The sequence below is a fragment of the Stigmatopora nigra genome, chromosome 9 (assembly GCF_051989575.1).
Source record: "Stigmatopora nigra isolate UIUO_SnigA chromosome 9, RoL_Snig_1.1, whole genome shotgun sequence".
NCBI classification, from domain to species: domain Eukaryota; kingdom Metazoa; phylum Chordata; class Actinopteri; order Syngnathiformes; family Syngnathidae; genus Stigmatopora; species Stigmatopora nigra.
In genome coordinates, this window is record NC_135516.1 from 5,565,643 (window position 1) to 5,588,685 (window position 23,043).

The 23,043-nt window shown below is 37.3% G+C and overlaps 1 protein-coding gene across 2 annotated transcripts in view; it reads left to right on the forward strand.

Moving 5' to 3' along the window:
* LOC144201775 (contactin-associated protein-like 4) overlaps nucleotides 1-23,043 on the forward strand; it is a 57,361-nt gene that overhangs the window by 15,071 nt on the left and 19,247 nt on the right. For both annotated transcript variants that reach the window (XM_077724539.1, XM_077724538.1), the window contains exons 3-16: nucleotides 5,729-5,922; nucleotides 7,403-7,550; nucleotides 8,525-8,746; nucleotides 11,254-11,429; nucleotides 11,511-11,636; nucleotides 13,780-14,050; nucleotides 16,110-16,253; nucleotides 16,323-16,497; nucleotides 17,632-17,738; nucleotides 18,760-18,879; nucleotides 18,942-19,142; nucleotides 19,510-19,672; nucleotides 20,678-20,805; nucleotides 22,168-22,338. In XM_077724539.1, the coding sequence (XP_077580665.1) occupies nucleotides 5,729-5,922; nucleotides 7,403-7,550; nucleotides 8,525-8,746; nucleotides 11,254-11,429; nucleotides 11,511-11,636; nucleotides 13,780-14,050; nucleotides 16,110-16,253; nucleotides 16,323-16,497; nucleotides 17,632-17,738; nucleotides 18,760-18,879; nucleotides 18,942-19,142; nucleotides 19,510-19,672; nucleotides 20,678-20,805; nucleotides 22,168-22,338 (2,346 nt within the window). The remainder of the gene's footprint in view (nucleotides 1-5,728; nucleotides 5,923-7,402; nucleotides 7,551-8,524; nucleotides 8,747-11,253; nucleotides 11,430-11,510; nucleotides 11,637-13,779; nucleotides 14,051-16,109; nucleotides 16,254-16,322; nucleotides 16,498-17,631; nucleotides 17,739-18,759; nucleotides 18,880-18,941; nucleotides 19,143-19,509; nucleotides 19,673-20,677; nucleotides 20,806-22,167; nucleotides 22,339-23,043) is intronic.

The following is a 23,043-nucleotide window of genomic DNA, read 5'->3' on the forward strand; positions in this document are numbered from 1 at the left end:
TTTTAGCGGTTGTTTTACATGTATCTGTACATAGAGATTCAACCAGGAAATTTGAATAAAAACTCACAAGTTCAGTGAAGTCAAGAAGTGAGAAATGACTACCAAATAAGGTGTTTTATGTCAATTTGTAACTTGAGTGAGTGCTTTAGGAGGAATAGCTTTTGAGTTAACTCAACTTGACCTTGAAATGTTGCAAATTCAACACTTTTTCAGGTCATTGGAATTTGAAATGTTTTGAAATAGCGTCCTAATATGAATTTGAGGTTTTATCACTGGCGGTCCGTCTGGACCTTCAAGGCCTTCTCTGCTGGCCTCTGAAATATCCATACTAGATACTAGAACAAACTTTGTACTATAGTGCATCTTGGCACTCATTGTGGTGGAGTTGTTGCAGGAGTGATAAAGGAAATTAAGGGGAACTGCTGGATCCGGAGGTTGGAATTGATTTTTGTCTAAGCGAGGTGAGCTAAACAAGCTAAAAAAAGGGTTGGGGGATCCAAATCAAGGGCGCCGATGCCCAATGGAGTGAACGTGCTGGCAAAGCGACGTTAGCGACGACATCGATCTGACACTTGCGGCTTCCCACAGCAGATAAAAGCCTTCTTGTAAAAATGTCTCTGTCTCTTTACCTGTAAAAACCTCTCCTCAGCAGGTTGTTAATGTGCTCCAGAAGCTGTTCGGTCCATTAGACTTTTAAGATTCAGATAGTGCACATGTAGCCCGGTAAAATGTGCCAGCGGGTTGTAATTTGGTGTCGTTTGTCATAGAGAAGTGTTGCTGAAGCATTCGCTAGGTCTTGAACAATGTTAAATGTCATAAAGGTGTAAAAATGAATAAACTGCTATTAAGAGTTAAATGTAAAAACTATCAAATAAATTAATGCCGTTTTTACTTTTCGCTTTAACAACTCTTATAACACTAGCGGTGGTATATATATATATATATATATATATATATATATATATATGTATATATATATGTATATATATATATATATATATATATATATATATATATATATATATATATATATATATATATATATATATATATATATATATATATATATATATATATATATATATATATATATATATATATATATATATACACATACATACATTTAACTAGCTATGTGATTACCAAAATAAACAAGAAACTGCAGTATCAAAACACATGATTAACCACAGTAACAATGTAACAGTACAATAAGAACGCACAGTTACATTGTCAGTGTTAAGACCCTTCTACTTTCCCACAGGGACACAGTGTGGTTTTTAATCGAGCTCATAAATCAATAGATGAAGCGTTTCATTTGTTGTGTGTGCGGTGAGGAGCGCAAAAGAACGTAGATTATGTGAGCGACACCTTGGTGATTGCGCCACTTTTAAACCACTGTTTTATCAACGTAGATTCTCCCTCCTGCTGTCAGGAAGCCAAATGAGCTTTTTTCCCTGTCAGCGATTCTTTACCCCCAGCTGACTTTAGCAGCACAAATTCTCTCGTTTGTCTGCCTCCCCTTTAATCATGTCCTGCAACAACTATAAACAAACGACAGTAGGCTCGGTGCTGCTCAGACTTTGCTCGAACGCCTGCTGCTGGTAGAGTGCGTTATTATTAGCAAGCTTCAGCAGAACAGCATGAACTAGATAAGAAAACAAAACTCAACCATTCATTCATTTTTTTGAAGGGTCGTGGGGGTGCTGGAGCCTCTCCCAGCTGACTTTGGGCCAGAGGTGAGGGACACCCTGAATCGGTGGCCTGCCGATCGCAGCGTACAAGTAGACAGACAACCATTTACTCTCACACTCATACTTGGTCGCAATTTAATGTGTCCAATCAGCCTTCCGTGCATTTCTTCGGAATGTGGGAGGAAACCGGAGTACCCGGAGGAAACCCACACAGGCCGAGGGAGACCATGCAAACTCCCCACAGGTGGACCAACCTGGATTTGAAACCAGGACTCCATAGCTGTGATGCTGACGCGCTAATCACTCAATGACTGGACAATGTAACCAAAGTCAAGACAAAAGCCTGTGTTGTCATTATACAGCAGCTGCGTATAACAAAATTAGAGGTGCTAGTCCACAAAGTGTGTGTTTCCCAATAAAAACATAAATAAGTTATTTAAAAAGTCACTTGCAGGCAAGGTAATAGAAAAAAACATTCTAAAATATTGCACATTGTTAACAATATTAACGCAATATATTGAGACACTGCCGAAAAGAATTAACAGAGTACATGGTTGTCCTTCATTTACGGGAATAGGACAAACAAAGTAGCAAATTAAAATGTGTCACAAATGAAATTTCTCTCTAAATTGTAAATGACACGGTTGATAAACATCATGAAGTTGGATGAATGATCTTCTTAGGATTTTTGTAAATGTGCAATTCTGAACAACCCACACTTGTTTTTTGAAGCGTTTCCTCATTTCCATCAAGACACTTTTACAAATTGGAATGAAACATCTCTTTTGAATGATTTTGCTTTAATTGCTCACGACTGTAAAAGTTAACGTGTCACTATCATAGCAAGCCTGCCATGTGCCAAATGTTAATGGTGCCCTTTATGTCTGAGTGCTTCCTGGCTTTCCCTCATCCATGCCAACGCAATTATCCATACTTCAAGAAAATAATTGTTCTGTCTTAATGGCTTTTTTTTCTTCTAAAGGACTTGGATTTCAAAGTATAATTAAAGTTTAATTGCAACTTGATTCAAGGCAGTGAATCAAGTAGCAGTTGACTGAATGACTTATGTTACTGACTAGACGGAATGAAATAATTAACCGGCTATCTAAAATAGTGACTAACTAAAAAATCACCAATAAAAATAAGATGGTTGGCACTAACGACATACCATCTGCAGCAAGGGTCGTAAAACCTTTTTGACGAAGAGAGCCATAAACAATTCAAATTTCCAAACATTCCTTGAGAGAATTAGAATTTAAAAGTAAAAATACATGAAAATGTGATCAAAATCATTTATGTCACCACTTTGAAAGTAAAAAAAATCTGAATTCTTTTGAGAATATTATTTCACTGTTGCTAATCAATGAGTATCAATGAGAGGATGCATGCAGAAGAGTCTAATGAAGAAAAAATATGATTTAATGAAAAATAATTATCATTTAAAGAGGCGCTAGAGATAGTTTCGGCGCCACAGTTCCAGCGTGATGCTCCCATTGGTGCGTTCAGGACTTAAGTCTCTCATCAGCAATTCCCATATTTTACCACACAGGTTCGCAGAGAGCCAAATACACCCATTAAAAGAGCCACATATGGCTCCCGAGCCATAGGTTCCCTACCCCTAATCTACAGTAAATTACTAGACTGCTGTAAGTAATAACATTATTGCATTAACTGGAGACGGACCCTTAACAATAGGAATAATTGTAGGCTTAATGACAAGTGAATAACTACTACACTAACGAACATGTGCAAGATTAATTGAAGGTAGGCGACCAGTGTTTTTCTTTTTTTCTTTTTCTATGCCCTCTCTCGATTTACTTTTCCACCAGCAGCTGGAATGTCTCTGCATTATTAAGAAGCCGGTCAGCCTGACATCGTCTCGGAGTTTATCTTATCGCTTGTCTTCATCGTCATCTCGGTGTTCGTCTATCTGCACCCATGTTATTGTTCCTTGTTCCGATGGCTTTGCTCCGCTAGGCCGCGACGGACAAATTGAGAGGTGTCAGGTGTTGGAGAAAAGTGACAGCATAATATACTCTGAAGGTACGCTTGACGAAGTGCGCTTGACCAGAAGGTCGAGCGGCATCTGCTTAAAGGGGATCTTTCTACTTTGGATTTCTTTGAAATTCAAATAAACCTGACAAATAACCATGCGTGCGAATGGAATGAAATAAGAGACATTTTAATATATGTATGTGGCAGCTAAAATGTAGAATTCAAATCCGTAAAATAATAGTGTGTCGGCCTCACAGCTCTGGGGTTGATGGCTCGATCCCAGGTGGGTTCTCACTGTGGGGAGTTTGCATGGTCTCCCCGGGCTTGTGTGGGTTTTCTCTGGCTACTCCAGTTTCTTCCCATATTCCAAAAGCATGCATGGTATCCTTGGTGAACACTCTAAATTGCCCCTAGGTTTTAATTTTAAGAGCGAATTGATGTCTGTCTCCTTGTGCCCTGCGACTGGCTTGCCAACAGTTTAGGGTGTCCCCTGCCTGATGCCTTATAGTTAGTTGGGATAGGCTCCAGCACCCTCCACGACCCTTGACAGGATGAATGATCACAAGTGGTTTACTACAGCCTGTGACCCTCTACTGGGTAACGTCTATCATACAGAGAAATCCATCAATAATTTATTAACAAAAGAAATGGGAATTGATGTGTAACCATGCCTTGAATATACTTATTAAATTATATACTACATCTTCTTATGCATGCTTTATACTTTCCTCTCACCCAACCACTCCCCCTATATACCCTAAAATATGATAATGCTCAAATGAGACTTGTTGTGACTTGCCTCATTGCAATTGGTAAGGCTTTTCCTTCCAGAGTTTCCTTTAATATCTCCGTTTTCACAAAAGGTCGACATGTCCGCTTCTCCATCTTGTCATCCATAACTTACTAGTGTTTGACCTTTAGCCCTTCAAAGTTCACACGTCAACATTTACGTTTTCCCGTTTTGCCAAATTAGTGAGATGTACGCAAACAGAACTGTTTGTATCTGAAACCAAAGTCACACACAACGTGCGCCTGACAACACTTCGACTAACTGTTTAAAAACAACTCAATTATCCCGCAAGAACTCGGAAAAACAGAGCTTTTCTTTCATAGCATTGTAATTTCCCATATCTGTCTTTTTTTTTAGGTTTTGTGGTCTTAGTAAAATCCTGCTGACAAGGCAAATTTTGCATTTGGTGGAAGCAATTTAACAGAGCGGACCTCTGCCAAGGCCAATCAGTTTGCCAAAGTGAAGTGTAGGACAACCCATCGTCGCTTTTGTCCATGAGCACCTTTGACGGCGAAACATTTATTCAGCCAAAGAAAACAAAAGGACACGCTCTGTGAACATAAGCTCGCCAGCCGTCCCTGCAGACGACGCTTTTAAATCCTGACGACATTTTGTCAGACGACTGATAATACTACATAGTCAGGCGTGACAGTCGCGTACGAATAATGTATGAGAATTAAAAGGTGGTACGTTTTTCACAAAACCATCGTCAGGAACTTGGCAGAGTTTCACCATCTGTTGACATTACGAAGACAAATGAAAATGTGGCCTGGTTTATTCAAACGTATACATCACAGAATGCCGTGAAATTTGTTATTAAAGATAACTTTATCAGCCCCTTTAACATCACATTCCCAGTAAACATTTTCATTGTTAACATTTGCTTTAAACACAAAAGATGTGTTGGACATAGGGATTTTGTTTTAAGTATTACCTTATTATCTGCCATTGATTTGATTGGATGTCTATTGCCATCAATGAAAGTTAAACATCATCACTCCATACCAGCCTTGCAAGTTTAAATAAATATAATGTCTATATTTTTTCAATGGCAATTTATGAGCAAAGGTCTAGGACAAAATAAAGTATTCCAGGAGTATTTTGGGCTGATCTCGTGATCTCCAAGAGAACTCGGAGAAAAAAATATGTGATCGAGAAAACCGTAGTTAACCCAATGGTTGCAAAATTGGACGGTGGCAAATTCAATGTCAGAGTTCTACCATTCCTATCTGTGTCTTTGTGTTGTTTACAGGAGCAGGAGGTTGGTCACCGCAGGCTTCAGACTCTTCTCAATGGTTGGAAGTGGATCTCGGGGAGCGGACCACCGTAACGGCACTATCCACGCAGGGGCGCTATGGCAGCTCTGATTGGCTGACCTCCTATTTACTCATGTTCAGTGACACCGGTCACAACTGGAAACAACACCGATTAGAGGACAGCATTGGGGTATGTGGACATAACTTATGCACATATTGAAGCCTATATTAAGCATCACCCATTTTACATGAAAGAATTGAAAAGGAATAGTTGTCAGCTCATGTTCAACATTTGGGAGAGGTCATCACCACAATGATCTGTGACGTAAATGTAGTTTTACAACTGAAAACATCAAAATGAACGCTTAAAAAAAGTTATTTTTGGGTGCAAACTAGTTCTGTTCTGTTTCCTCAATGACTTGGGTAATTCAGATTCCATGAGTGATTTTTTTTAGATAATTTCAAAACAGAGAAATCAGAAAAAACAATAGAACAAGTTATTTAACTGTTGTTAATAGAACTCGTTCAAGTGCAACACTGGATTAAATGCACCGTTAGCTTTTTCTCTGTAGTTTTATTTTATGTTTTACAAGTGCTCCAAGTGTCCAGCACTCGACAATATCAAGCGGTGGGACATAAACTTTGAGTTTTTTACATACCACCACTTCCAGCAAGTATCCATCGATTAGCTTTCTTAGCACCATTAAGCTGCTGGAAAACATTTTTATTATTATGCAACAACAACAAGTAATTGCAGGTTTTACAAAAGATTTGTGGAACTAGATTTATACTTATTTTCCCTAAAAAATGTAGTCTATATATATATATATATATATATATATATATATATATATATATATATATATATATATATATATATATATATATATATATATATATATATATATATATATATGGAGATATATATATATATATATATATATGGAGATATATATATATATATATATATATATATATATATATATATATATATATATATATATATATATATATATATATATATATATATATATATATATATATATATATATATATATATATATATATATATATATATATATATATATATATATATATATATATATATATATATTATACATATATATGCATGCACACATACAACTATCACAATGTTATTTTATAATTATATAATTATTTTTATAGTCATATTCTAAGTATATATTAATTAACAAGTGGTCATCCTGCTTTCAACAATACAACTACCTTTAACATTGTTAGCAGCTGAATTAGAATGTACATTACAGTTGCCTACAGGGATCCTACTGAGATAATCACATTTATCACAAGCTTTTTTACTTGTTAATAATGCATACAGAATGGTGGATGAGCTGCTTCCACTGTGAGTGACCTGTTTTTATTCGGTGTGGTACACTGGATAATTGGGAAGGAAATTGAGGTTTGTACAAATTTATTGGGACATAGATACATAGATCTCAGGAAAGCATTAGAATACGTACTAAATTGAAGGAAATGTGGGGCAGAGGAAATGGTATTGTGACACACAAACAGAAAAGAGAAAAACGTCGACATATGTTGTGGGACATATATATGTACATTATGTGAAGATGATGTATTCCTTTAAAAAAGTATTTCAATAAACACGTTGTTTTAAAAAAAAATGTCTTCAGTCTTTTTCAGGCAACATTAACGCTGATAGTGTGGTCCAGCACAAGCTGCAGCATTCGGCAATTGCGCGCTTTCTGCGCCTGCTTCCCACGGGTTGGAACCCCAATGGACGGATCGGACTGCGCCTGGAGGTCTACGGGTGTCCTTACAGTGAGTGATCCACTTTTAATGTTGTCAATGAATATATCGTATCGCACCTTTTCTCAGGTGGATTTGAATTTTGGTTGTCCCACCTAAAGGTTTACAATCAACAGATGCACAAAGTTTCTTTTAATCCTTAGTTCTACCTCTTACTGGAAACAAAACTTACTTACTGTTTGGAATGTCAACGACCGAACCGTATCAAGAAGTCCAATAAACATTACCTGTAGGAGCAACCCTCCAACGTAGTCTTCAGGGTACATGCTAGGAGACTATCTCCCAAGTCCATAAAATGCATGTACTTGACTGGTTGAGCACTTTGGTGAGCATGGAGAGCTGGTCAACTGTTCCTTGGCCAAGACAAAAAACATACTGTTCTTCCTGACTGGCCCTACTTTCCAGTCCCCCAAAATAGACCTTATGAGGGAGGTTTAGGATTCTAATTCCCCTATAATCGGATCATACCCTTTTGTCCCCTTTTATAATGGAGGATCACGATACAGCATTCTACCAATCCAAAGGCATTGTCCGCATTTCAATGTGATGATGCAGAGATATGAATTCTAGGATAGCCCCATAATATTCATAGCTTTCATAGAAAAAGGGTAGGGTTTAGTTCATTCACCCCTCGGGCGCTGCGACCGTGAAGCTTTTTAAAAATGTAAGCGATAAGGGGGACGCTTCACGGCATCTAAGGCTGATGCCTTATGTGAAGGCAAATGAACCAAAAAAAAAAAAGTCTTTCAATCCAGTATTAATGTTCCGCTGTCAAATTCAGGGTTGAAGTCCTGTCTTGGGTTAATGAATATTTCATTAATGGGTATTGTTGAAATTGTGATTTTTATGTCTGGGTCAGAGTTCAAGTCCTTGGCTCCGAGATCTTTACGTCACCATATCAGACAAACAAAAACAGCCTGAAAAGTTCTGATAAGTCAAGAAATATATAAGCAAACTAATGTTCTTAACCAATTTATGGTCCTCAGCCTCTGATGTGATGTCATTGGACGGCAAAGGTGGTGTCGTTTTGTACTCGTGGAGTGGCACATCGAGGAGTTCATCAGAAAAGGAAAAGGAGGAAGTTTCGTTGAAGTTCAAGAGTCTGAAAAATTCTGGGATGCTGCTACATGCTCGAGGAGACTCGCCACTCGGGTTCAGTGTGGAACTCAAGGCGGGAAAAGTCATCATGGCCATCATAGAAGAACAAGGTAAAAACAAGGGCTAGGGTTTCCAGCCAGGGTTAGGGTTTCAATTTAGGATTACGTGTTAGGTTTTCAAGTCAAGGTTTGACTTTTAAATTAGTTACAAGGCTGTGTGAGTATCAGATCATGGTCTCAAGTTAAGTTGAGACATTTAAATAATGGTTTAAAGATTTAAAGCATGATTTGAATTTTCAATGTTGGTTTTGCGTTTCTATGTAAAGCTTTGGTTTCATGATTTGCTTTTCCAGCCAATATTATGTTATCAAATTAAGTTCTTAAAATAGGATTACAAGAATAACTTTGGTTTCAAGGGTGGATATTTCTAATTGAGGTTTTAAGCAGGATTCGTACATAAATCTAAGTGCAAGGTCATTTGAAGCTTAATTTTATGCTTCAGGTTCACTTGCCTGGGTCATGTTTCCAAGTCAAGGTTACTGTTTGAAATCAAATTTTTAAACCAGCATTATAAGGCTTTGAAGGATGGCTTTCAATTTTAATTCCAGATTTAATTATTTTTTTTCCCTTATAAAATAAACAAGTTTGTTAGGAATTAGACTTTAAAGTCAGGGTTAATGTTTCAAGTAGGGCAACAGGCCTAGCTAGGACTTCAAACAAATGGCAGGGTTTTAAAAGTTGGACTAAAACTTCATTTATACGTCATTTTAAGGGTTTAATTTGGACCTAGAAGTAGATTCAATATTTGCTTTATTTTCTACTGTAATTGTTTTGAAGGCATTGCTTTGAGTCCCTTGTGAGTTTTCATTTCCCCACTTTTGGTTTGCGCCAGTGAAATTCCTCATGCGCAATATTAATCTGATGCAATCACAAGTCTCTGCCTTTAGACTCAAATGGAGGCTGTGACCCCAGAGTTCCTCTTTTTGTGTTTTCTATCTCTTTTGGGCTAAATTCATTTGGAGTTCATGTTTTTTTTCTCTATTTATGCTTATACAAAACAACACATTTGCATTGCGATACACAAAATCCCTATTGCAACTAATGCTATGCTATTATTGAAACTATTGATTCTGTTTCTCTTATCCCATTGGCTGCCGTTGATTTGAACTGGCAGCCATTACTTCCACCAATAATACATTTACTGTTATATAATATTCCGTCATCTATAACTACCATTTCTACACCCAATTCTACTATTTTTCACATGGGTAAAAATTATAATACAATATTAACTACTTAGAAGACTTGCACAACTATAACATTTTGAATAATGCTACTTCTAACACTACTATTAATAGTATTTATTCTTCCATGATTAAAAATAAAGACATAATATAATGCAGTCCAACAAAATATTTTTTCCATGTCTTGTAAATAAGTTGTTGACAAAGAGGCATTCCAACAAGATATTTATTCCCTCTCTTGTAAAGAAGTTGTTGACAGAGAGACAACCTCCCGCCTCGTCATTTTTTGATGAAGATGTTTTTGTCAATCATCCCCCTCATCGGCCTCCCTCGACACCATTGGATACATGTTTAGCGCCTGCGTCGAGCTTCTTCTGGAGCTTTTCCTTCCTTACTTCTCCCGGCAGAGATGTACCTGGGGGAACCCAGTCTCGCTAATTTGGAGCCGCCGACGCTCATCCAAGATTTATAAAGTCTCACGTTTGGTGGGAATGGCAGAATATGTGGCTTCATATCTCAACTTTTTCTTGTTGTGATGTTGAAGACAATGATGAGATGAGACATCTCGATTTTCAACCTCCTGCTGAGCGAAAATATTGTCTGTGGAATAAACAAAAGTTTTCTCTCAACTTTATTTGATGTCTCGTCAGAAAGTTGTGCTTTCGTTTTGTTTCGTTTAGGACTCAAATCGCACAGATAACAAGTGTAAAACTCACGAGTTGCAGTATCTGGCATTTTAAGAACAATAGTTAAAAGAGAAGATGTAACAATGAAAAAAAATCACTTGGGTTAGTTTTTCAGGATGCGGTAGGGTGCCGTCCTACTCCTCAAAATTGCTGTCAAAGAGCTCGCCAACAGGTGCAGATCACGTTGTCCTTTGATTATTTTGTCTATTTACATAATTTGTTTGTTGGCACAATTGATAGGTTGATAACAATCTGAAAAATGAGCAAATGCAAAGGAAGGGCTATTGACAAAATGAATTTACTACACTGACTACCTAAATTTTGTGATGTTATATTTTTATTGGCTCAAGATTTTCATACTATTACTGTACCATTAGCTATATTTAAAGATCTTAGCCACTACATAGAAACAATAGTCGAATGAAAAGTACACATAAAGGTGGAAGACCATACTGTAATGTATGGTTTTCTGAGGGTAATAATATTTTACTCAGCTTCTGGTTGGGCAGTACCTCTCATTTTGCTTCTTATGAATCACTGGTCCACTTCTTGTAAAAACAATAATGTCAAGAAAAACGTGGATAAATTGCAAAATGGGATCTGGAAAATTTCTGACCGACTCATTGTTTTGTATCTTCTTCTAATGAAAAATTACCTTTTATAACATGTTTTCTTCTCTATCCTTAAGCGAGGACCAATAATGCAGGGCGTAGGCATCTGGCCTCATTGGGCAGCCTCTTGGATGACCACCAATGGCACCTAGTTGGGGTAGAATGCCACGCCGCCCGATGTAACCTGACCGTTGACCATCACACACGGACTGTTGAGCTACCGCCTAATTTCCACCACTGGCACATCCAGCAGGTCTTGAAAAACTATTGCTGCTATTTTCCCTTTTTATCTTTGTTTTAAGCATCACATTTTTCAATTTTGGTGTCCGTGCAGTTAAGTGTTGGGGGAATTCCCAACATTCCAGACCGGACATTCCAAGGCTGCCTGGAGAACGTCGCGTACAATAAGCACAACCTGATCGCCATGGCCAGGCGTGGTGAACGCCAAACCACTGTAATGGTCAGTTTGAATAAGGTCAAACTTCAAATGGATGAACAATCGTGTTCTTAACCTTTTCCGCTAATAAGCTTCAAATTTATTCAGTAACATTTGAGTCCACGTTCTTTACTGATTGCCTTTATTGACTATGGATGTCAAATCCTTTTGAGCAGCGGTAAGTTAACATGTTTCAGTGCCATTGACGGCAGTCATGGAGGACTGGTACATTATTATTCACTGCCAACCCTCCCAGTTTAGATGTATTGGACGCCAATCGCCGGCATAGCATTGAGTGAGTTGAAAGGTTTCGAAATTTGCGTGGATGTTTTTTTTGTCAGCTTCTCACTATCGTCCAATAGCGTTCAAATACATTGATTTATAGATGTTTATCACAGTTGTGACTTTTTATCATAAATGAGCTGTGGCAAATAAGGAATCTCTTGCATAAAATACTGACTCTATATTAGACATTGGGAGCTTCCTTGCGTTTTAAAAATTCAGACACAGGGGAGTCTTCTGACTAAAAGGTTTCCCTGAAAATGATGAATACTGAAGGTAGAAAATGGAGCTATTTGCATGCTGTTAACGGTCCAATGGAGGCTCTTCAAGTGATGATCTCCCTAAAGAAAAAAGTGAATGTGTATGTGCATGAACTCGAACACATTCAACTATACTACAACAATCCTTTATATGTCGTGTGTGAGCGTAGGCAGATTAAAGAGACAATAAAAAACAATGGCAAAAGGAAACAATGGCAATAACATAACTTCTGCTAGGGGAGTCAACAAAAAGCAATAACAAAAGATGACGATGGCAATAACATTTTCTTCTACTTAGTTTGAGAAGGATCATGCAGAGTGCGCACGATGGAGAACACAAATCAATAACACCATCTGACATACCAGCTTACTTTGATCTGGTGATACAGAGTAAAAAGAACAAACAAGCAGTAATAAGCAAAACATAAAGCAAGTAAACGGCAATTAACCCATTTAATGTCATCGACGTCTATACAAGTTCAATCCATTTTAGCTACAAGAGCTGACACATGATCAATCGCTGCTCGTTGTCCAACTTCAAAGGATTTATGTTTAATGATGGGAAAATTAACTAGTTGACTTAGAACTTAATGAACACGGCACCAGTTCAGAGTGCTGCCAATTAGCACGGTGACCCAAATATGTAAGCTTAATTATCTGTAGACCAAATGTACCGTATATGTTACTACCATATGCTTCCTTAGGAGGATCTAGGCAAGGAAGATGATCTTTAAAACCTCCAGACTACTGCGGAACCGTGCGGTAACCTCAGTCCCGGTCTGCAGAAGGTCCCCACCTTGTGGACTTCCTGTGTGGGTGCTCGGACGTTTGGTCGCCGGTCTTTTGGCCGCCGGTCTTTTGGCCCCCGGTCTTTTGGTCCCGTTTGGTCGCTGGTCAAATGGTGAAAGAGAGTTGTTGAAACCAGCTCTCGAAATTATATTCATGAGAGAGAGTTTAATATCTAAGTACTGTTTAAAACTGTAGATATTTAAATATTAAACTCTGATGAATATAATTTTGAGAGCTGGTTTCAACAGTACTTAGATATTAAACAGTACTTAGATATTAAACAGTACTTAGATATTAAACAGTGCTTAGATATTAAACAGTACTTAGATATTAAACAGTACTTAGATATTAAACAGTACTTAGATATTAAACAGTACTTAGATATTAAACAGTACTTAGATATTAAACAGTGCTTAGATATTAAACAGTACTTAGATATAAAACAGTGCTTAGATATTAAACAGTACTTAGATATTAAACAGTACTTAGCAAGGGACAGACAAAGTGAAAAGAGCAAACGCAACAAAATCGCTGCCAGTTTTGTTTGTGGAGTGAAATGGTGGTGAAATACAATAAAAACCTTTGTGACATTAGATTTGAAGATGAATCCATTTAGTATTGTCATCACATTGCATCGCACCACCAACAATCCGTCCTTCACTTGACTTTGTCTCGTTTTGCTTTGCAAATGCTATTGGCCACTCCTAGTTATGTTAATGTCTCGTTTAAGGAGACTTGCTGATGAGGACCACAGTGACCCAACGGTCACACAGACACGCCCCCGCCCCTCCTTACCTCTACAGTTGATTAATATTCATCCTTTTTTTTATTCACAGGGCAATGTCACCTTCACATGTGCCCACCAGACTCTTGCCGTGGCTGCCACCTTCCCCGGGCCCCGGGGCTTCCTCCAATTACCCGGGGCGGCATCGGCGACTGCGGAGGGGATGTCGGTGGCGCTCCAGTTCCGGACATGGAACCGGGATGGGTTGCTGCTCACTTTCCAGCTCCCTCGGCAAGGTGGCGGAGTTTGGCTCTATCTGAACGATGCCCGGCTCAGGCTGCTGGTGCAGAAGGCTGGCAGGGTCCTGTTGGAACTCAAGGCAGGTCAGTACAGAGTTAATTCACAGTCTGGAAGTTCCCCTATTTTACAACCCAAAATGATGGGAACGTGTATTAAAGGTAAAAAATTGTCCCCCTTTTTAATTGTATGTACAAATCACAAACCCAATTTTAGGTAAGAATGTGACATACGTGAAAAATATGGTACGTTATGTTATCCATATGAAGTTGTAGAATTACTGAGAATGTATTTGTGTAGGTTGGCATGATAAATTGTATCACATGGGTTTTCTATAAAATTTCGGTTTGTGGATGGACATGCTTTGAATTTGAGGTCAGCACAGATTTTGAGTGAAAGATCAAGATAGGTGTTTGAATTTCAGTTTACTCATGATGGAGAGAAATGTTGAGAAATCAGAAGTTACGTAGGTTTATGTAGCTTACATTTAGACTGAGTATGAATTTGTTGATGTTTGGTAAAAATCTTGCATCTCTTAAACTTTTAATGTTTTGTTGCCTCCTTAACATTGACTCATCCTTTTCGTCTTTTAGATTTTTGGTCACTCCCTATTTATTTTAGTGGAATACAGATTCCTTTTTTTTAAATAATTCATTGACTAGAGTTGATGATGTGAGACGCCATGCATTCTGTTTTCACCCCTCGAATACTAACTTTAATAATCTAAAATAGAAAAAAGGTTTAACAACTATACTTTTCAAAGCATTGACAATTTATTCCATGTCGATAACGGACAAAGAATAATAATGGCCCTGGCAACCAGTGCCGGGGTGTCGGATCTGATTGACGTCGTCATCTTGGATTGGTCAAAAGAATGTGTGCGTCCCTGTGTTCAGGGCAACGGAGATTATCTTTCATTGGCGTCAGCCAGGGGTGGGCGCAACGTCAATTATGATAATCATGATCATCAATTATGATCATTATGATCATCTTGTATCAGAGAGCGTGTGACGTGTTTGTTTCAAATGTTCACATTGCCTCGTTATCAAGAATTTCATGGCGTGTAAATTGTGAAAGTGCCTAAATGAAGTTGTGTAGGAAAGAATTGTTCCCCCATACTGTGTTAAATAGTACATTTTCTCTGTTTGACTTGATTCTTCTATTTACTGCACACAACCGGTATTTTGCACTGACTGACAAGGTTGGATATGCTCCATGTGTTATGAATGATACAAAAATGAGATCCGACTTGCTATCAGGGATGTCAATCAAATACTAGACAATAAGCTAAAGGGGCTTTGACATTGATTCTAAGCTTGACTGGTTTCTTTTTAATGTACTAGTTTAACAGGCAAGTTCAATAGCAAGTAAGAATGGGGCATATAGCGAAAAAGATTTTTTTTATTGAGCATTATCGACATATTAAGGAATCAGTATGTATACTAACCAATGTTGGAACTACTATGAAGACCCGAATAATAGTAGGCACTGGAATAATAGTAGCGAGTGGAAAATTCCAAATGAATTAATAATAGTAGGCACCGGAATAATAGTACTACTACTACTAATATTCATTATTTTTGGAATTTTCCACTGCCTACTATTATTCCGGTGCCTACTATTATTCGGGTCTTCATAGTAACAGTGTTACATGCATTATATAACTAAACTGTTTAAATCTTTAACAGCGCTATCGTTACTGTATAAGCGTTTACCGCGTTACCAAATGAAATATCTTTATATTTACTTCTCTCTGCACGTGAGACACATTGTGAAAAAACACAATTGCCTTTTATTCAAGTGAACACGGGCAGCACTCTCACATCGTCCCTAAACCTTATTGTACCAATCCCTCACGTCTTTTTACACCGACTGCACCTTATAACGCAGTAAGTCTTATTTATGGGAACCGTTTTAAAATAGGTCAGCTATTGAAGGTGCATCTTGTAATACCATATTTTTTTAAGTTTTAACTTGTACAACACTGGTACTATTCCGTTTTTTTATGGTGGACATGACAAGTATTTCTTCGGTTTTTAATCAGAGCTTCTGGTCAAACCAATCCATCTTATGTTTACTGTTTACTACAAAATAATGTGAAAATGAGAGGCAGACTAGATGTTCATTAGGATGCATTTGTGTCAGGTTCTGGTCTTGATGATGGTCAGTGGCATTCAGTGGATCTGAACTCCAGGCGAGGACACCTGAACATTGCTGTAGATAATGACCACACGGCTCACTCCAATCCTTCTTTCTCCATTGTCACTGAGAAGGATCTCTTCTTCGGTGGTAGGTGTATGTCTAATGATGTTCTTTAACCTTATATTCCGTAACACTTCATATTTTTGTTTTTTGGAGGTTGTCCGGCAGAGGAAGGGAGCCAGGAGGCCTGCAGAAATCCTTTTGCCTCTTTCCAGGGTTGCCTTCGCCAGATAACTCTGGATCACCAACAAGTGGATCTCATCCTTGTGCAGCAAAGGATGCTGGGAAACTATAGTGACCTCCTGATTGACATGTGTGGAATCATTGACAGGTCAGTTTTTAAATGTGTCATTCAATACAATTACACATCATATTTACAGCATATTCATAGATGTTTTTTACTTCTATAAAGTTTGATCCATAATCTATTTACATTACCAAACTTTTTTCACCGATTTCACGTTGGCCGGACCATTTTATATAATATAATATAATATTTCGAATTTATTTTTTTTATAAATGGATTAAAAGAACTGGATTAAAAGCCCTGAATGTTCCGTTTTTTTAATAGATCTAAAACAATGTTTATTTTAGCTTTTTGTATTTATTTTTAGATTTTACAAAATGATTTTTGAACTAAAAACACAGAAAAAATGATCAACATCCATAATCTACATACATCTTGGGTAACATTTATACATTTTAAGCAATCTATTCTATTTATTCCCGGATTTCTTCGTATTTTTTGGCTAGATTGAATCCCTAGGGCGGAATTATGACTATCTAGTGTACACATTTTGAAAAAAAACTATTACAATAGTATTGCTAAAACCACCTATGGTTAATATGGCCTTAGACTAGGAATCAGAGCGCTAACATAATACGAAATGATGCCGTCGAAGCAGAACAAATGGTTTAGCTTGGTCTGGCTGGCGAATTTTCGCTCAATCAACGCCACGTTCGCAACAATTATCAAGCCTGTCAGGCGTTAAAGAAAAACTCGGTTGGAAACGTGTCGTGAGTGAAATGAGCCAATGCTTAACGAAGCGAGCTGGACTCCTCGCCGAGGTCACGACTTCTCAATTTCTGCATCCATGGTGTTGTTTGCGCTTGGCGCTCAGCGGCATACGCTCGTTGAGCGCACTGATTGAATTGAATGCAAGTCAGGTGGAAAATGTCGCTTTTCAACAGCAGGTCAGCATGGTAGTCATACTCCACGGGAGCTTATTATTACACCTTCTCGGCAATATTCTTAGTGTCAGGAACAAAACGTCATTAAACTTTTTCCATAGTCCAATTGACTCAAGTCAAATTAAAATTCAAGTAGAATATTGAACGGCGGTGAAACTTCAGCTCAAGGGTGAGCAGTCCCGTTGTTTTTTTTCACACTTTTGCAACTTTACTTTGACCCTGAACACACATCAATAAGTTCTACCTTTTTTCCCCCCTCCCACTTTATTATCAGATGTTCTCCAAGTCGCTGCGAGCATGGTGGGCACTGCACTCAATCATGGATTAGGTTCCACTGCAACTGCAGCGACAGCGGCTATGGAGGCGCCACCTGCCACAGCTGTGAGTCACTGCATGGCCAGTCTTCTAAAAGAAAAAAAAAAACAGCAAATAAATAAATATATAAATGATTGGCCCTGCAAGCACAAGCAAAGTCAGCAAACTGCAGCATATCATGTGGATCAGCTCCTATATTTCTTTGTAAGTCACTTTGCGCAGCCCAAAATAATTGGAGTGACCGCCAACTCATAAGTCTTTAATGTCAACAAGAAGTACAGTATTTTCACGACTATGAGGCACACCGCATTATAAAGCGCACCCTCAATGAATGACATTTTTTCCAAATATAAGGCGCACTGTCTATTTTGGAGAAAATGTGAGACTTTTAAGTGCGCCTTATAGACGTGAAAATACGGTAATTGCTATTGACTTCCAGGTATGAAGCACTCACTACACAGTCACCTCTAGAGCCAGCCATTGTTGATGTTTTGGATTTTTTTTGTATAAAATCTTGCAGTGGGGTAGGAGCTATATGATGGAAGATTTTGTAAACTAAGATGGCATTTGCATATTTAACAGTAATGTCTTCCAGTTAAAAAATACACATGGTAGGCTGATTGAACACTCCAAGTTGTCCATGGGTATGAATGTGTACACAAATGGTTGTTTGGGTTTATTTACCCTAAAAATTAAAAAAAAAACAATGAAAACAAATTACTATAATATAATTGAAAAAAGAAGATATGAGTGTGGTTTCCAGCCCCTGTGAGTGGATTTTCCCAATAACGGCAACACATATTCTGTGACCTTAATTTGCGTGGAATGGGTGAAACTAATTACATCTTTTGAAAGGATTTGGCCTTTGCCTTTCCTATTAGCAATAAGAATCTGTGTGTTTGCTTAAAATGAATTAAATACACAACTTTCACAAAATGGGTATGTTCACACATATTTAAACATGTTGGATTGAGAAAAACATGAAAAAATCTTGTATACAAAGTTTTCCATATTTAGGGAATACATAGGTTGGGTTAAAGAAAGATCCTTCAAAATAAATGTTGACTTCGAGATATTTTTCTCATAGCGGTGTACGAACAATCCTGCGAAGCCTATAAACACAACGGGAACACATCAGGACATTTCTACATCGATGTGGATGGCAGCGGACCCATCAAACCGCAACTGGTTTACTGCAATATGACAGGTGACATACATATGTTTGGATAATAATTATCAATGTAGTTTATCCTCCATTTTCTGCATCAGAGGAGAATACTTGGATGGAGATGCGCCACAACAACTCGGAGTTGACACCAGTGCTGCCGTCTAGTGGAGAAAGTCTGCACTATGTGCAGATAAACTACTCTGCTAGTGATGAGCAGCTGAAGGCTATCATTGGCCAATCAGACCATTGCCAACAGGAAATGGCCTACCGCTGCAGGAAGTCACGTCTCCTGAACACACCAGGTGAGAACCAATGCCATTGATGAAATATTTTGCAGTTAAAAAAGTCGAGATCGAAGAGTCCTAAAAGATGTGATTAAAAATGACTGTTTGTTAATGAGGAGTTTGAAACAGACAGAGTAGGATTGACGTTTAAAACCAAGAGTTTTCAAAAGTATGACTCTGAAAAAGCATAGCCTAAATGTCAAACTTATACGAGAAGTGTCTGGAAAGTGACAAGAAGAAATTACGAAAATAAAGTGGAGTAAAGAAAAGCCTTGTTAAATTTCAGAAAAAAAAGTCTGATGAATAAGTTTAAATTGTTGTGAAAAAGGAGTCAGAAAGAATGTTGGCTATTTACATGTTAATTGTTGTTCATCTTGTATTCCAGAGGGCTCCCCGTTGAGCTGGTGGATGGGGGGCTTGGCACCGGGTGAACGCCAGAATTACTGGGCTGGGGCTCAACCGGGCAGCCAGCAGTGTGCATGTGGCCTGGAGGGAGACTGCTTGGACCCCAAACATTACTGCAACTGTGATGCTGACAGTGCGCAATGGTACTTCACCTCCAATATTGAGAATAGGAGAATTAGTTGAAGACATTTTTTTATGACACTTACTAAAGGGGCCACCTTTACTTACAAAAGTTGTTCAAGAAATGCTTTAGTAACTTGGATTTTCGCAAAGTAGAGACGCATTTTACATGGAATTTTTTTTTTAAATAGTTCCAACCATTCTTGATCCCAAATACTACACCCAAAACATTTTTTTTATTTGGTAAAATTATACTGATCATGAATAAAATCTGTACAAAACACAAAAAAAGATGAGAATATTATTTGATATATATATATATATATATATATATATATATATATATATATATATATATATATATATATATATATATATATATATATATATATATATATATATATATATATATATATATATATGTATATGTATGTATGTATATATATATATATATATATATATATATATATATATATATATATATATATATATATATATATATATATATATATATATATATATATATATATATATATATATATATATATATATATATATATATATATATATATATATATATATATATATATATATATATATATATATATATATATATATATATATATATATATATAGTCTCACTCTAAACATGCTAAATTATGCAAATACATTTCAAACATTGTACATTTTCTGTGTACAGCTTCCTTACAATTCATGTCAAGGTTTTTCCCCTAATAGGGTAAAACATTTTTCAGTCTCAAAACTAACACAGCATCTATGTTTTATGATTAGACTGCGTTGTGCGCATTTGCTCTATGCAGCCTCTTATGTTTTATTCACATTGCGAGTGCTTCTGCTTTACAATTGCCTGCCTTTTCTCAAAATACATATTTCTAGTGGCTAAATATCTTATACAAGTTTTCCTTTTTTGGTCCTGGAATATATTAATCCAGACATGCATGACATGCTTAGCATGAATAATAAAGCGGTTAATGTAATTATGATACAATATATTTTCCTTTCTACAGGGTTGAGGACTCGGGTTTGCTGACCCACAAGGAAAGTCTTCCTGTTCGCACTCTCGTATTGGGTGATGTGAAGCGGACCGGCTCAGAGGCCGCCTACCGGGTCGGGCCGCTACGTTGCCATGGTGACAGTAAGTCCGGTCGCCTATGGAAATAATTTAGTCATGCGCACAATGGAGAAACGAGATGAAAAACTCATTCATTAGTCAATTGTAGTCACATGGGATGGAGATTTGACATATGTGGTTAAGCACTCACCCTGAACCATAAGGTGCAAGGTTTGATTCTCACGTATGGTCACTCACCATTGTAAAACACTTAAGTCCAAAGGTGTATTCTCTTTTTTATACAACCAAATCACAAAAGTAATATGTATACATATCTGAGAAGGGAAAAATTGCACTTTAACAGCAAGGGTATTCATTTAAACAAAAGAAATGTGTAAAGAATTTATCTTAATTAGGATTATGAATGCAGAAGTCAGAGCATAGAAGCCTGACAGAGTGCCACAAAAGAAGAGTTCAATTGAAAAATTGTCAAAAAGAGTTGGAAAAATGTATCAAAAAAAGATAGGAAGAGGCTCTACTAACTGAATCATAGAATACAAAAGGGGGAAAAAGTCAGGAATGGAATAAACAGAAAATAAAGAAACTGAGAAAGGCCTCTGAAGTCCCAATCAAAGATTTGGAAGGAGCTGAATACATAAATGAATTGACCGGCTGCTTTTGTCAAAAGAAGATTCCGACTCCAAATGTAGGAAAAGGAAAACTACTGTATTTTCACGACTATAAGGCGCACTTAAAAGTCTTAAATTTTCTCCAAAAGAGACAGTGCGCCTTATATATGGAAAAGACAGAAAACCAAAAACCAAAAACCACCACTGTCGGATATTAAAAAAAACACAAACGCCTGAACTGAAACAATACTGTTAAATATGCAGATGCCATCTTAGTTTACAAAATCTTCCATCATATAATTTCTCCCCTACTGCAAGATTTTATACTATAAAATCCAAAACATCAACAATGGTTGGCTCTAGAGGTGACTGTGTATTGAGCGCTTCATACCTGTAAGTCAATAGCAATTACCGTATTTTCACGACTATAAGGCGCACTTGAAAGTCTTAAATTTTCTCCAAAATAGACAGTGCACCTTATAATACAGTGCGCCTTATATATGGAAACATTGTCATTCATTGAGGGTGTGCCTTATAATGCGGTGCACCTTATAGTCGTGAAAATACGGTAAGTGAAAAACATTAGGGACAAGTTGAAAAGTTAGATTTGACCAATCTTACATTAGGAATAGAAAATGGCGAAAGGAAAAGCCTGAATTTAAGCATTGGAATATACATAACTAATTTCATTTTTATTTCTTTATTTTTTCTATGACAGATATATTGGAATCTTGTCAATTGGATTCCAAACTGTATATCAGACTATAGACTGTGACAATAATATCAGTTCATGATTGAAATATGTTTCACCCCTCAGAGAATTTTTGGAATGCTGCCTTTTTCGCTACGGAGACTTCCTACCTCCACTTCCCGACGTTTCACAGCGAGCTGAGTGGCGACATCTCCTTCCTCTTCAAGACCAGCGCTCCCTCCGGCGTCTTTCTGGAGAATCTGGGAATCAGGGACTTCATACGTGTTGAGCTGAGCTGTGAGTTAAAATTCTCTGATGTGCATGCCTTATCTGCAATAAATTCCCGGGGCATTTTTCCCCCATATGTAGGTTGTTTAACTAATTTAACTACCTTGTCCAACCCCATCTGTAATATGTAAAGTTATCCTAGGATTGCCATTCTCACAACACTAAAAAGGACTCTGTAGCATTCAGAGAGGAAAGAAAAATTGCAATATCCAACTCAAGCCTACCCACTAAAACCATAGTTTTCTACACGATAACAATTGTGTCAAAATAATTAATATGTTGTCCATCACAATGCAATTTTTCTGTGCTATCAAATCATATCAAAAGCCTTTATTGTCATAAAACACAGCTACGTATAAAGTAATTGGTGGTGCTACTCCACAAAGTGCGTTTTCCCAGTAAAAACATAAATAGGTAATATAAAAATATAAAAAGTCACGTATAGGATGCAGGCTAATGAGTTATAGAACATGGAAAATTTTGAAATGGGTTATTTGTTCACAGTATTATGTTATTGTAACCTTCTTGAAAAGTGTAGTGCCATAAAGCAGAACATGAGTGCACACAAATAGCTCCATCCACTCATGCTCGTTTTGTGTTTTTGCTGCTTTTCTGTCTTAAGTATTTGATTTGGTGATTCTTAATGATCCCATTTACTTTGCTTTGCTTTGTACTTTGTGCTTTTGCTTTGTTGTTCTGCGGCCTTTGTACTGT